This window comes from Melospiza melodia, chromosome 2 (genome assembly GCF_035770615.1).
Source record: "Melospiza melodia melodia isolate bMelMel2 chromosome 2, bMelMel2.pri, whole genome shotgun sequence".
In the NCBI taxonomy this organism is placed as follows: domain Eukaryota; kingdom Metazoa; phylum Chordata; class Aves; order Passeriformes; family Passerellidae; genus Melospiza; species Melospiza melodia.
The window spans coordinates 78,717,054-78,735,749 of record NC_086195.1 but is presented as its reverse complement, the minus strand read 5'-3'; the positions used below and the strand labels follow the sequence as shown (position 1 = coordinate 78,735,749).

At 37.2% G+C, this 18,696-nt stretch overlaps 1 protein-coding gene across 1 annotated transcript in view; it reads right to left on the bottom strand.

Moving 5' to 3' along the window:
* The window catches only part of ATM (ATM serine/threonine kinase), a 57,215-nt gene extending 38,536 nt beyond the window's left edge, over positions 1-18,679 (bottom strand). Inside the window, exons 1-27 of the mRNA XM_063148967.1 lie at positions 18,598-18,679; positions 16,742-16,839; positions 16,544-16,656; positions 15,186-15,331; positions 14,609-14,773; positions 13,654-13,819; positions 13,137-13,375; positions 12,216-12,379; positions 11,819-11,988; positions 10,918-11,289; positions 10,200-10,394; positions 9,764-9,859; positions 9,040-9,265; positions 8,780-8,911; positions 7,937-8,062; positions 7,724-7,813; positions 6,614-6,782; positions 5,764-5,963; positions 5,132-5,214; positions 4,888-5,043; positions 4,320-4,395; positions 4,052-4,182; positions 3,574-3,694; positions 2,314-2,490; positions 1,372-1,541; positions 796-1,042; positions 106-224 (exon numbers count right to left, since the gene is read on the bottom strand). Of these exons, the coding sequence (XP_063005037.1) occupies positions 106-224; positions 796-1,042; positions 1,372-1,541; positions 2,314-2,490; positions 3,574-3,694; positions 4,052-4,182; positions 4,320-4,395; positions 4,888-5,043; positions 5,132-5,214; positions 5,764-5,963; positions 6,614-6,782; positions 7,724-7,813; positions 7,937-8,062; positions 8,780-8,911; positions 9,040-9,265; positions 9,764-9,859; positions 10,200-10,394; positions 10,918-11,289; positions 11,819-11,988; positions 12,216-12,379; positions 13,137-13,375; positions 13,654-13,819; positions 14,609-14,773; positions 15,186-15,331; positions 16,544-16,656; positions 16,742-16,813 (4,121 nt within the window). The 5' untranslated portion in view covers positions 16,814-16,839; positions 18,598-18,679. The remainder of the gene's footprint in view (positions 1-105; positions 225-795; positions 1,043-1,371; positions 1,542-2,313; positions 2,491-3,573; positions 3,695-4,051; positions 4,183-4,319; positions 4,396-4,887; positions 5,044-5,131; positions 5,215-5,763; positions 5,964-6,613; positions 6,783-7,723; positions 7,814-7,936; positions 8,063-8,779; positions 8,912-9,039; positions 9,266-9,763; positions 9,860-10,199; positions 10,395-10,917; positions 11,290-11,818; positions 11,989-12,215; positions 12,380-13,136; positions 13,376-13,653; positions 13,820-14,608; positions 14,774-15,185; positions 15,332-16,543; positions 16,657-16,741; positions 16,840-18,597) is intronic.
* Positions 18,680-18,696: the final 17 nt, after the last annotated feature.

The following is an 18,696-nucleotide window of genomic DNA, read 5'->3' as shown; positions in this document are numbered from 1 at the left end:
ACCCTCTCAGCTGCAGGGTTACCTCTTCTTACGCCTGAAGGGCACATTTTAATGCACAATGTTACACAAACACACTCAGCATTTAGAAAATCTGCAAGTACACACCTTATGTATTTACTTAGATGACACCCTTCTTCAACCGTGGTACCAGCTGGTTCATGTAAAGTCATCAACAGTTCAACCACAATCTCTGGCAAGTTACTGTGAGATAAATTGTCCATTTGCTACAAAAAGAAAAATAGCATTTTATTAGAAAAATGTATTCCAGACAGAATGACTTCGTTGGCTTCTGAGAAAGCCTACTTATATAGATTCCCTACTTGTTCCATCATCCATTACATATAATTCATTCATAAATTAAGCCTGGTTAAGTTTCTCTATGGTAGCAACAGGTACAATAATCTGCTTTCCTACAGTATATAGAAAAAAAAGTTTCACTTTACTGCTAGTTCTGAACATACAGTCTGCCTCTGGAGAAGATGACTCATCATAAAGCATTAACAAAATATTTTAAGAGGAAAATGTGACAGATATACAACAGAGAAACTCAGGGCTGTACAATGAATGGAAAAAAAATTATTGCATTATGAAAAAAATTATGCTTTAGTCAACTTTCTGCCTAAAGTTTCTATTGAACATCACCTTGAAATCCTTGGGATAAAAATCCATCTAGTTTGTATTTAATAAAATATTACTTTTGCACTTATAAATTTGAACTATTTACATAATATATACATTTTTCTCTCTGGTCTGTTAAACACCATAAAACTCAACTTACATATTTTAAATGGATACCTGTTTTCCTAAGCAGTTTTCATCCTTAAGCATGTCATAGACTTTAGAAGCCATTTCTCTTTGCTCGGCTACTTCACTCCTTTCATGGCTTTGACAGACAAAGTATGGGAGGATATTGACAAGTAACTTTGGAAAGCAGTCTGCCAGAACTTCTCTCCAGTCCTTCTCAATCTTGTTGGCAAGTGATTTCACGTCTTCAAACTGACTTCTAATCACCAGGTGTGGAACCAAAACTTTGTAACAAGACCTACATGTAGTAAATACATTTCCAAAATGTCCTTAAATTACTTTTTAAAAAAACCTTGAGCATCACATAGTAAATACCGTTTCTCTACTGTATAACTAAACTTTCAATCATTGTTTAGCTGCTGCTACACACACACACACACACACACAAAAAGAAAAATCTTACCTGCATAAATATAATACACACGATGCTTGGAATACACTTCAAATGTTCTCAATACATCACCTTATAACAAAATCCTGATGCATTGCTACATTCAGCAACTTGAGACCCTGTATCATAATTGTACATAAAATCTAAATAATACTGTCATCATATAGCAAACTCACCTGTAGAACTCCTCAAGGCTAGTATAGTTCAGAAGAACATAAGGAAAAGCAGACAGGCTATATCCAGTATCATTTATTTTCAGCCACTCCATCACCAAATAGTCTAAATGTGATGTCATGAAGTCTTCTATACTTTTATAGCCAAAAATGTCAGACACTTTTTTCAAAACCTGAAATGCATGAATTAATAATGCAAAAATAACATAGAGAGTAGATGGTATTATGGCAAACTGAAAATATTACACCTCCATGTGTACCCTCCAGCCTTTAAATGAATATCTGTGTAACTCAGCCCCTCTTTAGCATAAGTCATTTTAGTATTTGTATTGCCATATCTCAGGAGATCCTGGAGTGCAATCCAGGAACTACAACTAACCCATATGAGTAAAGAAAGGATGGCCAGTACTCATTTTGCAGGGTACAGACTGTGTGCAAAAACATGAAGCAAGCAGTGAATAGAAAGAAAGGATAAAAGGAACATGTGCACTTAAAAAATGCCTGGTATGAAAGGCTGATGTATAAGCAGCAATCATTTCAGTACACTCTTGTGAACTTCAAAATAGAATTCCACAAGACACATACCATCTTCCAATACACTGCATTTATTTTACACATTTTCCACATAAGAAAACTTGCTTCCTCTGGGTAGAATGATTTTTTAAAATGAGATCTGCAATATTCAGCATATAAAAGTCTATTTGTATTTCAGATCTGTGCTTTGAACATACAAGATTTGCCATTACAATTGCCTTTCATGATTTTATTATTTCTATGTAAGTCATTAAATATAAAGACAAATTAATTCAGTAATGTAAGTACCATATTAGTTATACCTTTACAATATTTAACAAATTTCAATACTGAGCAAAACATCTGGTAGTCCTCTAATTTTAACCTAACCTTAATTTATAACCTAAATATCAAATGAAATATCAGACTTGCCTTTTTCACAAGGTGAGGCTCTAATCCATTCTCTTTCACAGACTGGCATATAGCAAACAGAGCTTGCTTTTCACAGACTGGGCTGCAGCACAGAACCATGGTTATAAGCATCAGCAAAACTGCTTTTCCATTACTCTGTTTGTCCAAAAGATCTTCAGGACTTGCATCACCCCTGACCTACAATAAGAAATCATGAAGACCTTGAGCAAAATATTCTGTTAAAGCAATCTCCTAGTTAATAAATCAGCATAAATAATGTAAAATTAAGGGCACTGACATCAATACTGCTGAACAAGTCAAGTCTCCTTTTTTAACTCCTTGAGGCACATAGGGAAGAACTGCCTTGCTATTTAAATGCAGTTCTCCCCCTATTAAGGCATTGTGTTGACAAGTGATGAGTTTAAATAAAAGTTACAAGAAACTGCAGTGAAAGGAGAAAAGCTAACAGACACCACCAAGCTGAGGGGACAGAACAAGGACCCAAAGCAACATAGAAATCAGATGATGACAAAGAGCTGGAGGTGACAGTACAGAGGGATGAAAAAGATGACAGAGAGAGGAGGCCTCAGCAGCAAGGCCACAGCAGACAAAGGGAAGAGAGATGACATGCAGGTAGGTAACAGCATGACAGAAAAAGAAGGAAAATGATGAACTAGACAACTTTACATGGTAGCAAGGGAGGGGGAAAACTGAAAGGCACTAGAAGAAAAATTAAGAAATTCTACAGTACTGCATCACACTGTTGTATTTCCAGTCACTGCACCAAAGTGTAACTTTTCCTTCACTTCAAACTTCTTCTGAAGAGCTCAAATTTTGAAGCAAATCTCAGTTTTGTGCTCTTCATACCACTGCAAACATGATCTTTCTGAAATTTACAAATCTGGTTTTATACTGTGTAAGCACATTATTTAATTTACACTGCTCCTTACTCATTTTTTATATGTTTTCTAGATTATTTGGGCTACATTTTTCTGCAATTCCTAAGTGTTACAGCACTGAACCTGCCAACAACAAATAGTATGATAAAGAAGAGAAGTCTAAAACACACAGTTTACAAATTTACAAACTTCAAATGTGAGCAAAACTCTGAGTGACTGAATATGAAAGGAATTCCCTGACTATCACTTTGTTTCACAAGCTCAGATTACGAGGAGTCCAGAAGAATTAGTATTTTCAGAAAACTAAACATGATGTTGTTATAGGTAATTTTATTCAAAACATCCAAACTAGGCAAAAACTAATAACTAGATGTTGGTATACCAGATTGCTCATTCCTTCCTGAACTCTGAGGTATGCATTCTCAAAAGCCTTTTGCTGAAGCTTCAGGGGAAGAGGTCTTGACATTCCAGAACAATCTCTCTGTTTCACATCTTGAAACAAACTTTAAAAAAAAAGAACAATCATTTTAAGAATAACACCAAAAAATTACTGGTATGTTGTGCATACCAGTAAGATTCTGATTTTCTGAATATAATTATTTTTGTCTCAATTGCCTTATATAGATTTTTCTTTATTTTCTTATAGAGCAGTTTCTCTTTCTGTATCAATCTCTCACATCACAGAATAATTGAAATGCAAAGTTGGAACACTTCAACAAAATTTGATAGGCTTTTATATTCTGACAAGACTGCAGTTCCAGAGGTATTGAAAAGAGCAGCTATGCAGTAGCAGAAGTGACATCCAGTTAAGTGAAATTAAGCATTATTCCTCCAAACAGAAACAATATCTATATTATCACCTGTTAATTGACTTTGCAGCAAGAATTCGAACTTTATGGTGACTGTCTGCAAGGAAATGTGGGAAAGCATCACTCACAGGGAGATCTTCGTTTTTCACATCAAGGATTGCCCACTTGCAATAAGGATCAACCTGAAGAAAATTAATATTGTGATTCAAAATGTACAGAAGATACACTGCAATATGCAAAAGATATTTACACACTGTTTTTAAGTACATCTTAAATAAATATTTAGTATGCTAACAAATGTCAGAAAATCGGGGATTACCTCAAGCAGGGTTTTCATGCAATTTAAAAGGGCCACTCTTACTGATGCCGTGCACTTCCCTCCTTGAGATAAATGCCTAAAACAAGGAATACTCAATTAACAGAAAAAGTTGTCCACAATTTTGAGAAACAGTCCAGCAAGACAGTTTCTGCTGCTCACAGTTGACTCTTTTGTGCTCCATGGGCATTTCTGGGAGGATTTGACATTTTTATTGGTAATTGCAGACAGTATTCTTTTTGGGTTGCTGAAGTTCAGCCCTTGTCATAATTACTGATACAATTCAGCCTAGAATCAGTCCTTGTTTATATACAGCAGTGTAGTGTTTATTATTCCGGTACCATCTTAAGGATTAACTTTTTGCTACAAATATAGCATGACACAGAAAATCTGAGAAGTTAAATGCTGCATAAAGATTCCACAGTACACAAAAACAAGACAAAAAAAAAAAAAAAAAAACCCAAATCCAAGCAAGACACAGAGAGCACTACAGTCTTTTTACTGATAGCAAAGATAAAAACTAAAAATCAAAAATTTTATGTCCAACAGACTCCTGCATTAAGTAACATACCAGAAGGCTCCAACAACTGTCAAAAACTGTCCTTTGGCATTCCCTGCTTCTTCAGCAGGTTCTTTGAACTGGGCCAACCCTGCTGCTATAGGGAGCAAATTATTTAGGATTACTTTACAAACTTCTTGATCTCGACGATACAAAGAACACACAGGACTGTAAAGAAAGAAAGAAAAAATATGTTGAAAAAGCCACCAAATCCCCTGAAATAGATGTAAAACATGCTGAACAGTTTCCTTCTTACGAAAGAGGCTTAAGAAGCATCTCAACATCGACTGCAGGCAAGAGGTGTTCTTCAGTAGGGAGCTCCTTCAACAGGATCAAATACTGTGGAATAAAAAATTTGAATGGAATAAAAAGCCCAAACAAAACTAAAATGATGAACAGTACTTGGAAGAATAAGTAGTCAAAAAGAAAAATTAGGAACTTTTTGGTTAGGTCTTACACAAAACCATGCAGGAAGACACCTATCATCAGCAACTGCATGCTTGACTGGTCATCTTTTCATGCAAACACTGTTACACAGCAATACAGATCATCAAACTTTTAGTTCTGGCAGTAAAAAAAAAAAATGTGCCTTTGTAAACTAAGCCACAAATATTATTCTACTGCAGAGACTATTTCTAGTTCTTTAACAAATAATTAGTTATAAAGGCAAAATATATCTTTTTCTCAACCCTTCGTTTTCTGGCTTACAAATTTGAACTGCTGTTTTCCTGACTTCCACACCCTTCAAAACCACCAAATGGAGCCATTTTAAGTCTTCCCAGGGGAGTGATGACAGGAGAAAGACAATGTGCAATCGAGAAGACTATGCAAATTTAGTAAGAGTACAATTACAGAAGTGGGTCTGCTGTAAAAGCCCCTGAGACTCACCATGTGCAGATGCAGTGGCTTGGTGCTGTCAAAGACACTGCCTTCAGTCAGCATTAGCAGCCTCCTCCGAATATCGCAGGCGCGGAAGCTCAGTGTCTGAACTCGGACCGTGGTCACACAAATACATAAGAACCTCACAATTTCAAGGAGAAGTAAATCCTGCTTTGTCAACTGCTCTTCAGCTAATGGGCTCAAAGCACCTGGAAGTAAGGTTTTCATGTAAGAAATCCTTCTCCAAAGGCAATAGAAGAGGTGGTAATATTTTAAGTCTTTGCAAAACTAATACAAGTTTGCAAAGATAGAGTACAAGCAACCTTTGTGTTCATTTGTTATTGAGCAGCTAGGGCATTTTAAGTAAGAATTTAAAACAAAAGGTAACATCAGTACTTGTAGCTCCAAACAGGAATAAACAGACAGATTTATGCTCCTGTCCCTCTGAAGGTCCAGATATAGTGTCAAGAATTATTGATCAGGAGAAGGAGAAAGGTTAAATAGGACTATTTTTAAGATAAAGAAGCACAATATAATGAGAGACAAGCATTTTATAGACACGTTTTCTAGTCTTTTCTATGCAAAAACTTCTGTCCAACTCTGAAAAAGTTAGTGTCTCTTCTTGCCTTATTTGATTTATAAAATTAAAAATAAATTACTCCTTCTAAATGAGCGCAAACACTTCATTAAACGTCTTTAAAGCATTGATGAAAATTATAACAGCTTAAAAAGTACCCGGCTCAACCACTACCCTTCAACTACTAATAATGCAGCACAATTTTATACCTTAGTAACTTTCAAGCAGAGATATTTGCAAAAACAAGCTTTTGGAAGTAGTCTGGAGGTAGAAAAGACTTACCTGTTACAGTTTGCATGTCACCTGATTCATTTGTATCACTGATGTCAGTCATTGAATGATCATCAAACAAACCATCAGATGCCTGGTTATCTACTTCCATAATACTCTCCTCAGGATCATTCCTGAGATCCACTTCTCCCAGTACACTTGGCTTTCCAGTAACTGTCATCTGACAAAAACACCACAGCCTTTTACAGTTGCTTTTTAGGGACAGAAGAAACACCACAGACATAGCACAAGGAGAGACACTGCATTTTTCCAGTGAACTAGAGCAGGTGAAGACAGTAAGGGTGACACAGAATTGATGAATTCCATTCTCTGTGATAAACCTGTTTTCTATACACTGTCTGAACTATTCTCTTTAGGACAGAAGCCTCCTCAGATAGATACTCACCTCTGCATTCCAGATTCTGCCAAGGACAGTGTTAGTTTTTAAAAAACCAGTTCTCTCTGTAAGACTCATGAACTTCTCACCATACTTCATAATTAGAAAGAAATGAAAAGGAGGCATGTGACTTTCTGAGGGCAAATTAATTACTGCTTTCCCTACCAGATGGCAAGTTAACACATGGCAAAACCCCCAGCTCTTCCTCATCTGAAAAGCAGGAATTTGCCTACCTAGAACTGACCACAGAACCATGTGCCAAAGAGAAATTTTAAGTATTGTGCAATGATGTGTACACTTCCACTTTTCCCAGTGGGAAAGGAGTAATTTACAGTAAGATTTAATACATGATAAACACAAAAACCCCTGCTCCTTTACAAGTGCATTAATGTTAACCATCCAGTGGTATGGAATTCTTCTGTATACACCTCTACTGCAAGAAAGTATTAAAAACATGAAAAAGAGCATAAATTTGCGTTTTAATGTGAGCTGGAATGTTCACCTTGATCAAATGTTATCCATCTGCTCTTCTTTTTACCCTAAGCATGTGTTCAAATGCTAAACAGAAATGTTTCTGTTTAGAATTTTCTATAAAACTCATGTATTTCAATTTCATTTTTTTCAGTAATATGTATCTTGTTTGATTTGCCTCCAGATTACTGTGCTGTAAAAACAATCCCCTCACAGAAGAGCACTGCATTCAGAAACAGACAGAATGTACTTACCAGATTCTGGCAAATATCTATCAGATCGTTCATAAATTTTGATGTTAACAAACGCAGGAATATATTAGACAGCATCTTATTAGCACTGTTCTGTAAGGAAGCAAGAGGTACAGATAGCTTAATTAATTATTTGCAGGAATTAAAGGTATGATACACTCAATTTCCTGATCTCATTAATGAAGAAAGAAATTTAAAGTCCTTTATAAACTTTACCTTGGTACAGTTGCACAAACATTTTGTACACTGCATTATCAAGGTCCTCAGAGTGTTGATCTGGGTATCTTCATTTAGTTTGTTTTTAGACTGGGAAATGCTTTCTCCAGCATAATGAATGAGAGACTAGCAAAAATACAACATGGTTAGAAAACGCCAGTGAAATGCCCCTATACACTGGCACCTACACAGTACACACATTACACACACAAAAGGAAAGGGTTCTCATTCATACATTCTCATTCATACAGCTTTGATATTCATAGTGTGCATCAATGAACCCACTTTCTTTCCGTGATTTTTGTTGTGCTCATTTTGCTCAAGTAGCGACAAAAACATGGTTTAGGCATGCTTGAAACATTAATATTTTCATCACAAAAGAAAAATACAGCACATCTCCATACAGTGTATGTTTTGTGTTTCAGCCAGGAACCACCTCAGTGTTAATAAAAATAATAGCAATAGCGGTCTTCATACTGGTTTAAACCATCAAATTATCTTAAATTCCTGAATAAAAGACCTACAAATAAAAGGACTTGCTCTCCTATAATTAGTCTTTTATCTACAAGTCCATGACTTCCATTTTTTGGAAAGCTGTGACTCAGAAATGTATCAATATTTAGAATAATCTCCACTGCAAAACTCATGAGCTGGTGTACTGACAGAATTTCAGTGACTCCTCTCTTTCAGCGGCAGAAACTTATTTAAACCTCTCTAACCTGCCTTCTTCTGAGGAGACACCTGTGCCCTGAAAATGTGCCAATACAAACAGAATTTTATGAAGTAGTCAATATTCAATGCTTTATTTAATTTTTAATAGGTCCCAAATGCATTAGGGCTTACCTTAGCTTTCTGGAACAACTCTGACTTACAGGCATCCTCCTCTTTAAAAATACCAGTGTAGCAATAGCAGCCCAGAACGCCAGCCAAGAGACTGACACATCGGACAAGGTGCTCAGCAGCAACCACCTTAGACTAAATCAAATACACAGTATCAATACCAGCAGTTCATCACCACAAAATACAGACTCCATACACTTTGCCTTGGAAATAGATTGCTTGGGAGCACAAATGTAAGGATGTAACAACAATTTCTAACTTACCTTAGGACCACAACTGCTTAAAAGCTTTTCTGACATTGCTAAAAGGCAGCTCTCCAGTGTTTCCCTAAGATTTTGGTTGATGACAAGTCTTGAACCAGTCACATTTTTATCTGTAACATTTACTCCAAAGTTAGTGAAAATATCCATTTCATCAAATGTAGTCTGCAGGTACAGCTCTTCAACATCAGAAAAATTATTTTCTTCTTTCACTTGCACATGTTGCTCACTTGAAGAAGAGACACAGTTTTTACTTTAGCAGCCAGTATATAATTTAAAAGTCTTAAATACTATTATTTAAATACAGGAAATATACAAAAGCAAAATAAAATATTTTAGCTTTTTGTGCTTCTGAACCCTGGTTGACCAAGTCACTTCTGACATGACTTTCACTGTGGAATGGACAATACCATTCCAGCTCTAACTGAACTGTAAGGAAACATGAAGCCTGCACACAGATCATGCCTTCTCCTGCAATTATGGAGCAGCATCTGCTTTGTGTCAGGGTCCCTGACTTCAGCCTACTTGACACAGCTGAAGCAGACATCCACAAAGCCCCTAAAACTAGTATTTTTAACTTCTAGTAGGTAAGTCTTATATTGTCTCAGAACAAGTTACACACATTTTAGTCTTATTAAGAGGAAACTGGATATAGTCCAAAGCATTGATGAGAGATGCAGCAGCATTCCTAGCTTAAGTACCTGTAATGATTAATTTAAAAACATACCATTTAGCATCATTTTGGAAAAAGACCATGGAGGCTCTGCAGTTCTTCATTGTAAGGCTCACAAGAATTTTTTGTAATACAAGATGAGGAAAATCACTGTAAGAAGGAAAATGTTTTCAGATTTTCTTGCAATCAGACAAGCTCTTGGGATTTGTGAAGCACACACAAACACTGACCAGATTAACAGGGTATCTTCAATGAAATTTAAGTTTCCACTGAAGATTTCTATTGCATAGGTCACATATCTGCCATGATATGGACAGATAACCAAATTATATCCCCAGAATGACATTCTACAGGAAGCTGAAAAACCCTACATCCTCTGCTTAAGCTTTAATATAACAGAATTCTGCATTAATATAATACGTTTTTCTCTGCAAAATTTTCTGTGTTACAGGGTGAGCTTACATGTAAAATTATGCCACAAAAACTTTACCTGAGGAGCACAGGAGGCAACTCTGCACATTCTTCTATTTCTTCCTCCAAGCAGCTGGACAGAAGCCATTTCATTATTGCCTCCCTTAACACAGAACCCAGATTTCTTTCAGAACTGTTGTGTTCCATTCCTATGTCCAAATTTTCTGGCACTGAATAGGCAGACATCACTAATGATAAACAACATACAGCAGAACTGCAACAAAAATGGAACAGGGGATCTGTGAGAAACCATGTGGTATTTGTTGATTAGCACTCTAAAGCAAAGTGAGTATTTCTGCATGCACTGGAAGCATCAAGTACATAAGCAAGTTAAAAAGTATGCACACTGGTCAACTCCTTCATTAAAATCTTTGCGTTTTCATTTCTCTTGGCTTTTACAGACATTTCCTACCTATCTAAAAGACTAAGTCAGAGTACTTATTTCAGAATAAAAATACAGAAGAAAACATGCTTAACTTCAAAAAAATCAACATCTGTCTGTCAGATCTTTAAATTTTTGTCCATTTAAAATTTTAGTATATTCTAAATGTGAAGATGATTGCCTCTTCTGCCTCTGCTTTCAGTCTTTTTACATATTTATGATAATTTCAACTGCTTAGAACACAAATGTGTGCAGTTCTTAAGCAGAAATACAGTCACAACAACAATAATGTTGAGTAACACAGTAAAGAGAAATGTGAATCAGACACAGGACACTATCCTTGATTGCATTTTACCTTGAAGGTTTGCATGCAGGTCCTGAAAATATCTTCCAGAGCTCTTTATCTGTTACAACAAGATTCCCTTGGATCATAGCTCCAAGCAGCCCAAAGCTCTCCACTTCAATTTGCTGAAGGCTAACGCTGCGAATGGTAAGAGTCCAGATCTTTGCCCAGGTCCTCTGGAGCTCCAACTTGTGGGTGCTTTTCAAATCAGTTTTCTGGTTTTGACACAAAGCCACCTCTGTGAGACACTTCAGCACGTAGGGGGTCCTTTCTCCTCGGCGCTGCTGAGGCAGTAACTGGTGAAGGACATTAAGTAAGGCAGGCAGCTCACTGCTAGGAATACTCATGGGATACTTGGATATTAGCTGACTTGTAATCTGTAACCTTGAAAACACAAAGTGAAGCAATTAATACCAAACATACAGAAATAAATTAACAAACAAACAAAGCCTTCTTCAATTGCCATTTCTCATCTACATTTTACAGTATTAAGGTGATTTGTTTACTATCAAAAGTTGAAGATCCAGTATTTCTACCATTTTCACTTGTAAAGAGTCATCTAGCCTCACTATCACTAACAGTTTCTTACAGTTCAGAGGTCCCTCATGGCAAACAAAATATCACTCAATCAAGGTCCAAGGTAAGAAGCCAGGCCTTGGAACAGTTTTCAGAACAGGTATTACAGAAAACTGTGTGAACTATGGCCAAAATGGCCAAACTCTTAATGGTTACTGTACCACGACACAGCCAGCTTAGAGCAACTTTCCAAATGCTCTGACATTCTAAGTTCACTGCTTAGATATATAATCACAGCACGTCCAGACACCCAACTTAAACGCACAACATATTCAGGAGAACATTAAATGTAAAAAGATGTCTGGAGTGATATTTTTTCATGTAAAGATGTTATTACCAAGGTATGACATCAAAATCCTTCTGGGATCTCTGCATGTTGTCTCGAATGACCCCCCAGCCAAGCTCAATCCTCCTGCGCTTGTTTGGCGCCGTGTCCTCACTGGGCTCTCTTTGTGAAACAGCATATGACTGGGTAATTTCCAGGACTTTGGCATCCTCTGTAAAAACCTTTCATAAAGAGAAATTTAAAAGCATGTAAATTAAGGGGAAAAAAAAGCAGCAGTATTTACAAGTAAACTGAAATACAGGCTAACAAGAAACACAAGTGAAATACAGTATAATACATTTCTAAACTGTATAGAATTAACAAAACACATCACAGACAAAAGTTATGAATACTTCGGCGAAGCATACAGCTCAGTATAGTCAATCACGTATTCAAATAAAAATTTTACCTGATGACAAATATCAGCCATTAACTCAATTAAATTTTCCTTTACAGCAATATTACGAGAGCCTGAAGAATACTTCCCTCTGCTACTAATGATATTTATTTCATTCACCAGCAGATCATAGAGGTTATGTAAGATGCTTTGCCACTTTGTTAAGTCATATGCACCTGTACATGCAAAAACAATTAAAAGATAGCATGTATCACCCACTCAATACAATACATAAACCTACCTAGGCAATGCAAAATACAGACAAAATCTGAGTAAGGCAAACAAAGCTCACCAAGTGCAGGCTTGAAAAGCAAATTCTATACTTTAGAATGGATAAAGTAAAAAGAGGAAAAGTTTAAGAGAGAACTTAATCAGCATACAGAAATAATTAGGGTAGGAATTAAGTTTCTAATAAACAAGTCCTCATCTAACTGGAAAGAATAGAGTTAAAGGTAATGGATAGATTTGTACAAAGCATAAAAAAACTATGCTAGACTTAAAATAGACCACAACAAACATAATTACTGAGTTATATTCTCTGACCAGTTTTACAGTGTAAGTCAGCCTCATTCAACAGTAGTAATTTCTGGGTTTAAATAGATTTGGTAAGACACCAATACAAACCCAATCTAAATTATTATTTCCTATCCCCAAAGACTTAGTATTTTCATTTAGCAATTAAAACTACCTTTTGATTAAAAGATGCCTCAACCTTCAAAGGACTTAACACAATTAATATGGTCTTAGTGGATACAATTTGAAAACTCCTTTTCACTTTCACTCAGTATTAACCCATAGCATAAAACTACTGAAAAATAATCATCACTACCATTAATGTTTCCAAGACTCAGCATCAAAATTCAGAGTTGGCATAATAATTTAAACAACCACATGCAGAAAAAAAAATTTAAAAAATTAAGCTTTTCATTGTACCTCTTCCCTGAGTTTTTGCACCCTTTGGATGATGAATATGAACTTGGAGACGAAATAACTCAATTATTGATTCTTTCAGGGAATCCTTTGGTCTATACTGAGTCCATATGTAAAGCACTGTAGGCAAAATTTCTTCCCCTACTTTGCAAATCCGTATGCGACAGCTGTCAGCAAACTTGTTGCAGAAGATATTCATTGCTCCAACAATATGATCCAGGCCTGCAGTATTCTTCTCCTGCCTGTAACACAAACCTAACACTCAAACTTCCAAGAGAAATAATCTTATTTATTTTCGTAAGTATTGTTTAAATGCAAATTCTAGCAAGTAACAACATTCAGAACAGTATTTGCTTAATAAATGTAGAAGCCATTTGTATTTTAGAGAAGTTCCTTAATTGACATTCAAAGACAGAAGAAAATATATCTGAAGAAGTATCACCTATTATTACTCAAGTCTAATCCCAAGTACTTAATATAAGTTATTTTCTAGCATACAAAAGGAGCACTTGCAACGTACCTTGCAGACTGCATTGCTTTTGAAAAGAAGACAAGCATGTCAGAACACAACCCATCAGTTTGGAAGCAGTACCCTCTTGTAAGTGTGTGAATTATCCTAGCCACTAATACTCTATTAATGCTTCCAGAAGGTTTGAGGTATAAATGGCCATACCGGGTCAGCAACTCTGCAAATGTATTAAAAAAGAATGCAGATAAGTATAAACATACATATTACAGAGGATTATATTAAAAAATATTGACACAAAATATTGCATTAAAGATACAGAGACCACCACTCTGAGGTCAACAGCTGGAATCCATGTTCTTACTTTCAATGGCAACAGATCCCTGATTTTATAAATAAAAAAGCTGACTTCTCTGACGTACCCCAAGAGTTATAAGCAAGCATTAAGGTGGAATCACTAGAAAGGTTATAGTAACCTTTACAAAGATTATATACCCCTCCTTTAATAAAAACAACTTGTTCCACTCACTGGATTAAAGTCTGACTTGCTCTAGATTTACGGCCTTCAGCCCTGCCTCACCTCAGTAACTAAATTCCACTGTGCTCCTTACAATCTAATGTCCACACTTCTGCCACACTTCCCAGTTTTGCCCATCCACAGACTCAGCTAACTTCCATGTTCCTAAAGAAACCACCACACAGCAACCCACTGGCTCTCCATGCCTGTGCTCTCTCCCACTGACCTGTGCAGACCACGGAAATGTGACCTGACTGCACAGAAGTGCTTATGTTTCAGCAAGAATAGACAAACAGTACACAGAAAAAAAAAAATCAATTCCTAAACTTTGCTGCTTTGTTTACTTCAAGTGTAAGCCCTTAGAGGCTGACACCACTTTACTCCATATTTTGTGCACTACCTCACACAACAGGACATCAAACAAATTAAAACGCATCTAAAACATTCTTCTACAAAAGGAAACACATTTCTAAGTAAGTTAAAAAATGTTACCTGACCATTGCTGCTGGGATATCTCACACCAGTATTTTCTTACTGATAGGATATCCTTCAGGAGTATACTACTACAGTCAGAACCATAAGCAGCACAACTTATTGGATCTCTTATAATTTCCACGACATAAATCAGAAGTTCCTGACATTTCAGCCTGGGTCCTCCTATATGAAGAAACAACATGAGATTATTTAATTAACTCAAATTCTACCAAATAAATCTGTAATTAATTGTTTGTAAATATTACCTAATTAAAAAAACAAAACAACAAAACCCCCAAACTTCCTCCTAGTTCTATGAGGAAATATTTTCTTAAACTGTTTCTAAAATATAAATTACCAGTGGGAGGATATATCAGTTACAGACACATTGAGTAATTAGAAAAAGGCACTGTGAACATCAAAAAGGACAGATAAGGAGTACAAGTGACAGATTCACATTAAGATATTTAAATAGCAAACATCTGGAAGCAAATATGATGAACCCTATATTGGTAACTTCAAAGTTAAAATTCAAAGTTGAAAGCAAAGTACCAAACCAAACCAGTAGCTCTATATGATAATGCATATTACTGACGTTTATTAGCACATCTGATGAAGTATTTGACCAAGCTTCCAACTTCTTGTATTTTTTTCTGTCTTGTAGTTTGAGTTGAAGCAGATGCATTTGGTTTTGTCAGCTGCAGGTTTTTAAGTTCTTTCTGGAAATATTTCTGCAAGACGCTTCAAAAATAAAAGAGAGATTAAACCAAGGACCTGCTCATTTATGACTGAAGCAAAATAACAAAAATGTTGGTTTAGGCTGAAATGCCAGTTCCTGTTCTTCTCACAATTCTAATTAATTATCAAGGACTAAACCCAATTGAAATATGCTACAGTCCAAGCATGACTGGAAAAAAGTCTATAAAAGGAGATGCAAGTTTTAAAGATAACCCAAAAGCAACTTGGAGTAAGAACCAAACTGTCCTTTAAACTTTGCCCAGTGCTAAACATGCAACTTAAAATTAGGAAAAAAAGCCTTGCTAAGTATTTTTATTTATGCTGCAACATTATAAAACAAAATAATAAGAAGTACTTATCATTGATTTTATTGGGAAAGCCTTCAATTCCTATTTCCGTATAATTTGAAGTTAATATATGGATTATATTTTAGATCTATGAATAAATTAAACTTTTCACTGTATTTGTCACTGTAATTGCTACAGATTTTCTGGCCTTCTATTTGAATTCAGTTTAGAGGCTCTATTTTTGTATTCCTCCTGTGTATTCCTAATATACTACTGTCTCTAAAGCAATGTATAAAATTTATCAAGCACTTTTTATGAAACTTTTGGTATACCTGTAAAACAAAAACTATTCCAATGCTGTCAAATTAGAAAAAACATCATGGAAAGCAGGAAGCCATTCAATGAAAAGCAATAATTCACATGAACTTCCACTACGAAATTTAGAATTGGCTGAAGCTGCTGTAAGAACTTATGACACTCATGCTTAGTCCAATCTTAAAGTACACCTGAAGCAGATTGTACCAAAGATCAGCCCCTATAAACATGCCACAGTCCTTCTACTGTATCTTGAGGAATTCAGCAACACAAGAAACTTTAACAAAGCTACCTGTAATCCACCTTATAGACTGAAAATCAGAAGTGAATAATAATTTTCCATAGAACAAAGAAACTATTATTTTTGCAAGTAAAAGAATTACCCAATTAATGAGTTTCCTAGCAGTTTTCTGTAAGGGATAAGTGTGGCACTTTTGGCCATTTTAAATCTACTTCCCTTGGAGACTAAAGTAAGTAATTACTTGCTTATAAGCTGACAAGAAGTCTAAATCAATATACAAAAAGATAAGCATTAAAATAGGCCTAACAAACAAAAGAATGATGTCCCATTCAAGAAAATTGTGACCATTCACAAACAAAACCAAGGAACTACCTAAATACAGCATCCCAATTGAGTTGCTTTGCTTGTTTGGAATCAGAATTCCGGTCCAGCTGGAGAACTGTTTCAGGATCACGGAGAAGTCGCTTGAAATTTTCAATTTCCTTCTGAAAATGTATTACAAGAAGAAGAATTGTTTATGATTCCCTTCATTGTTATTTGAGGTACACTGCCCAAAAGAAAACTTGTTACCCTTCGCTCCACAGCTTTCTCATTTTCAAGGCGACGACAGCAAACCAGCAGATCGTGTAATGCAAGACTCATGGTTCAGCTTAAAGAGTCATTTATATCTGCACACAGAAGAAAAATGGGTAAAACAGTAATTATTGACTACACAGCCAAGTAAAAAAAACCATCCTGAAAGTCCAGTATCAAACAGAACCATGATGTTCAATGTTTCATGGACAAGCTTATTTGTGGCCTGGTCAGTCTTACTGGTTGCAAAACTGAAGCAGTTTCATGTCAAGAATGCAATCTGTTCCCACAGACAACAGTCACAGAATAACTGCAGAAAACCCCTTCACAAAACTCTGACTTCCTTTCTGTGAGTGCTGAGTAGAGCTGGGCAGACAATAGGGAGGACAATTATAGTGAGAATGACAGAGCTAAATACATTCTGGCAAGGGGCACTAACTTTCAGTAGCTCTTTTAATGTGATACTGCCAGGAGAAGGCAGCATTTGGAAAATGCTCTCTCACATTGTACATTTTCATGGGTATGCACCATCTATTGACAAATCCCCAGGGACTCAACATGTCAAAGACTTATTAAGTATCAGTCGCATGAAAAAACAACTTTTTCCTTCTGTGATCACGTAAAATTACACCCCTTCTTTGACAGAGGTTGGAATTAGCTAGACCTTGCAGTACATAAAATTGTGATGCTGCAGATCACAACCATGTCACTCTATTTAACTGCCATGCTTCTACTTTTACACCCTTAAAGCAGACCCAAGAGAAACCCTGTTTGGAAAAGACAGATCACAGAAGCTGGAAGTAACTCCCAACACATGCTGCTGCTGTAATAAGCAAGGGAGAACAGGCGTTCATGATGCACAGCACTGCATCTTGAGTGCTTACATGAGAATATAGAAATAGCTATTTAATTAAGTAAAACTTTAAATATCTACTGTCTTAGACTGCATTTATTTCCTATTTCATTACTTCCTATTTCCTTGGCTTCAATCAAGATCAGGCTGGGGCTAAGTACAAACAAAGATTTGGTGACTGATAGATGTGTATGAAAAATATAGATTGGAATTACATTGTATTTACACATTTTAAGTGTGAAGGCTGCCTGTACTGTACAACTGTACTTATTTAAATTAAGTGCTCTTTTACTAACTCCAAGAACCATGGAATATCCTGAGTTGGAAGGGACACACAAGGACCCCGAAGTCCAATTCCTGGCCCTGTGCAGGACACAAGAATCACACCATATGCCTGGAAGTGTTTCCAAACAGCTCTTGCATTCCGGAAAGTTGGCGCTGTGAGCTTTTCCCTGGGGGCAGGTGCCAATGCTCGACTACTCTCTGTCCCTCTGGTGGTTGGGCACTGGAACAAAACACAACCCAACCCAGCAGAGCCGATGCTTTTGCCGGAACGAAACAGAAAGAAACTTGCTGAACACCAGTGGCTTCTGACGCGCTTGGTCGAAAATTGTGGCAACAGGGGTAGGGCCTGGGCACTCAAGAAGGCAGCCCCCTCGACCTACTGGCATTTCAACAGCCATAACAAAAGCAGTGAAAATTTCCCAAGAATGAAACCGCTACTTCTCTTCCTGGCTACACAGTTTTCTAACTACCTTCACGCGCTACATGACCGACCCAGGGGAATGCAGGCGACCGAATACCGTGAAGGGCGAGGAGAGCAGCTGGCTGAGGCGCTGCGAGGTGCCCCGGCACGGGCAGACCCGCAGCGCCGAGCGGCGGCTCCGGTCCCCGGCAACCCCGGGCCGCCGCCCCCCGCGCCGGCGCCCGCGGCCCGCGAGCCGCCCCTCAGCACCCGCAGCCGGGGCCGCGGCCGCCCCGCCCGGGCCCGGCCCCTCACCTCGGCCGGGGCGCACGCAGCCCCGCTCCCGGCGGCGCGGCGCGGAGCCGAGCGGGGCTCACGTGTGGAAGCAGCGGCTGCGGGCGGACCTGGAAGCGG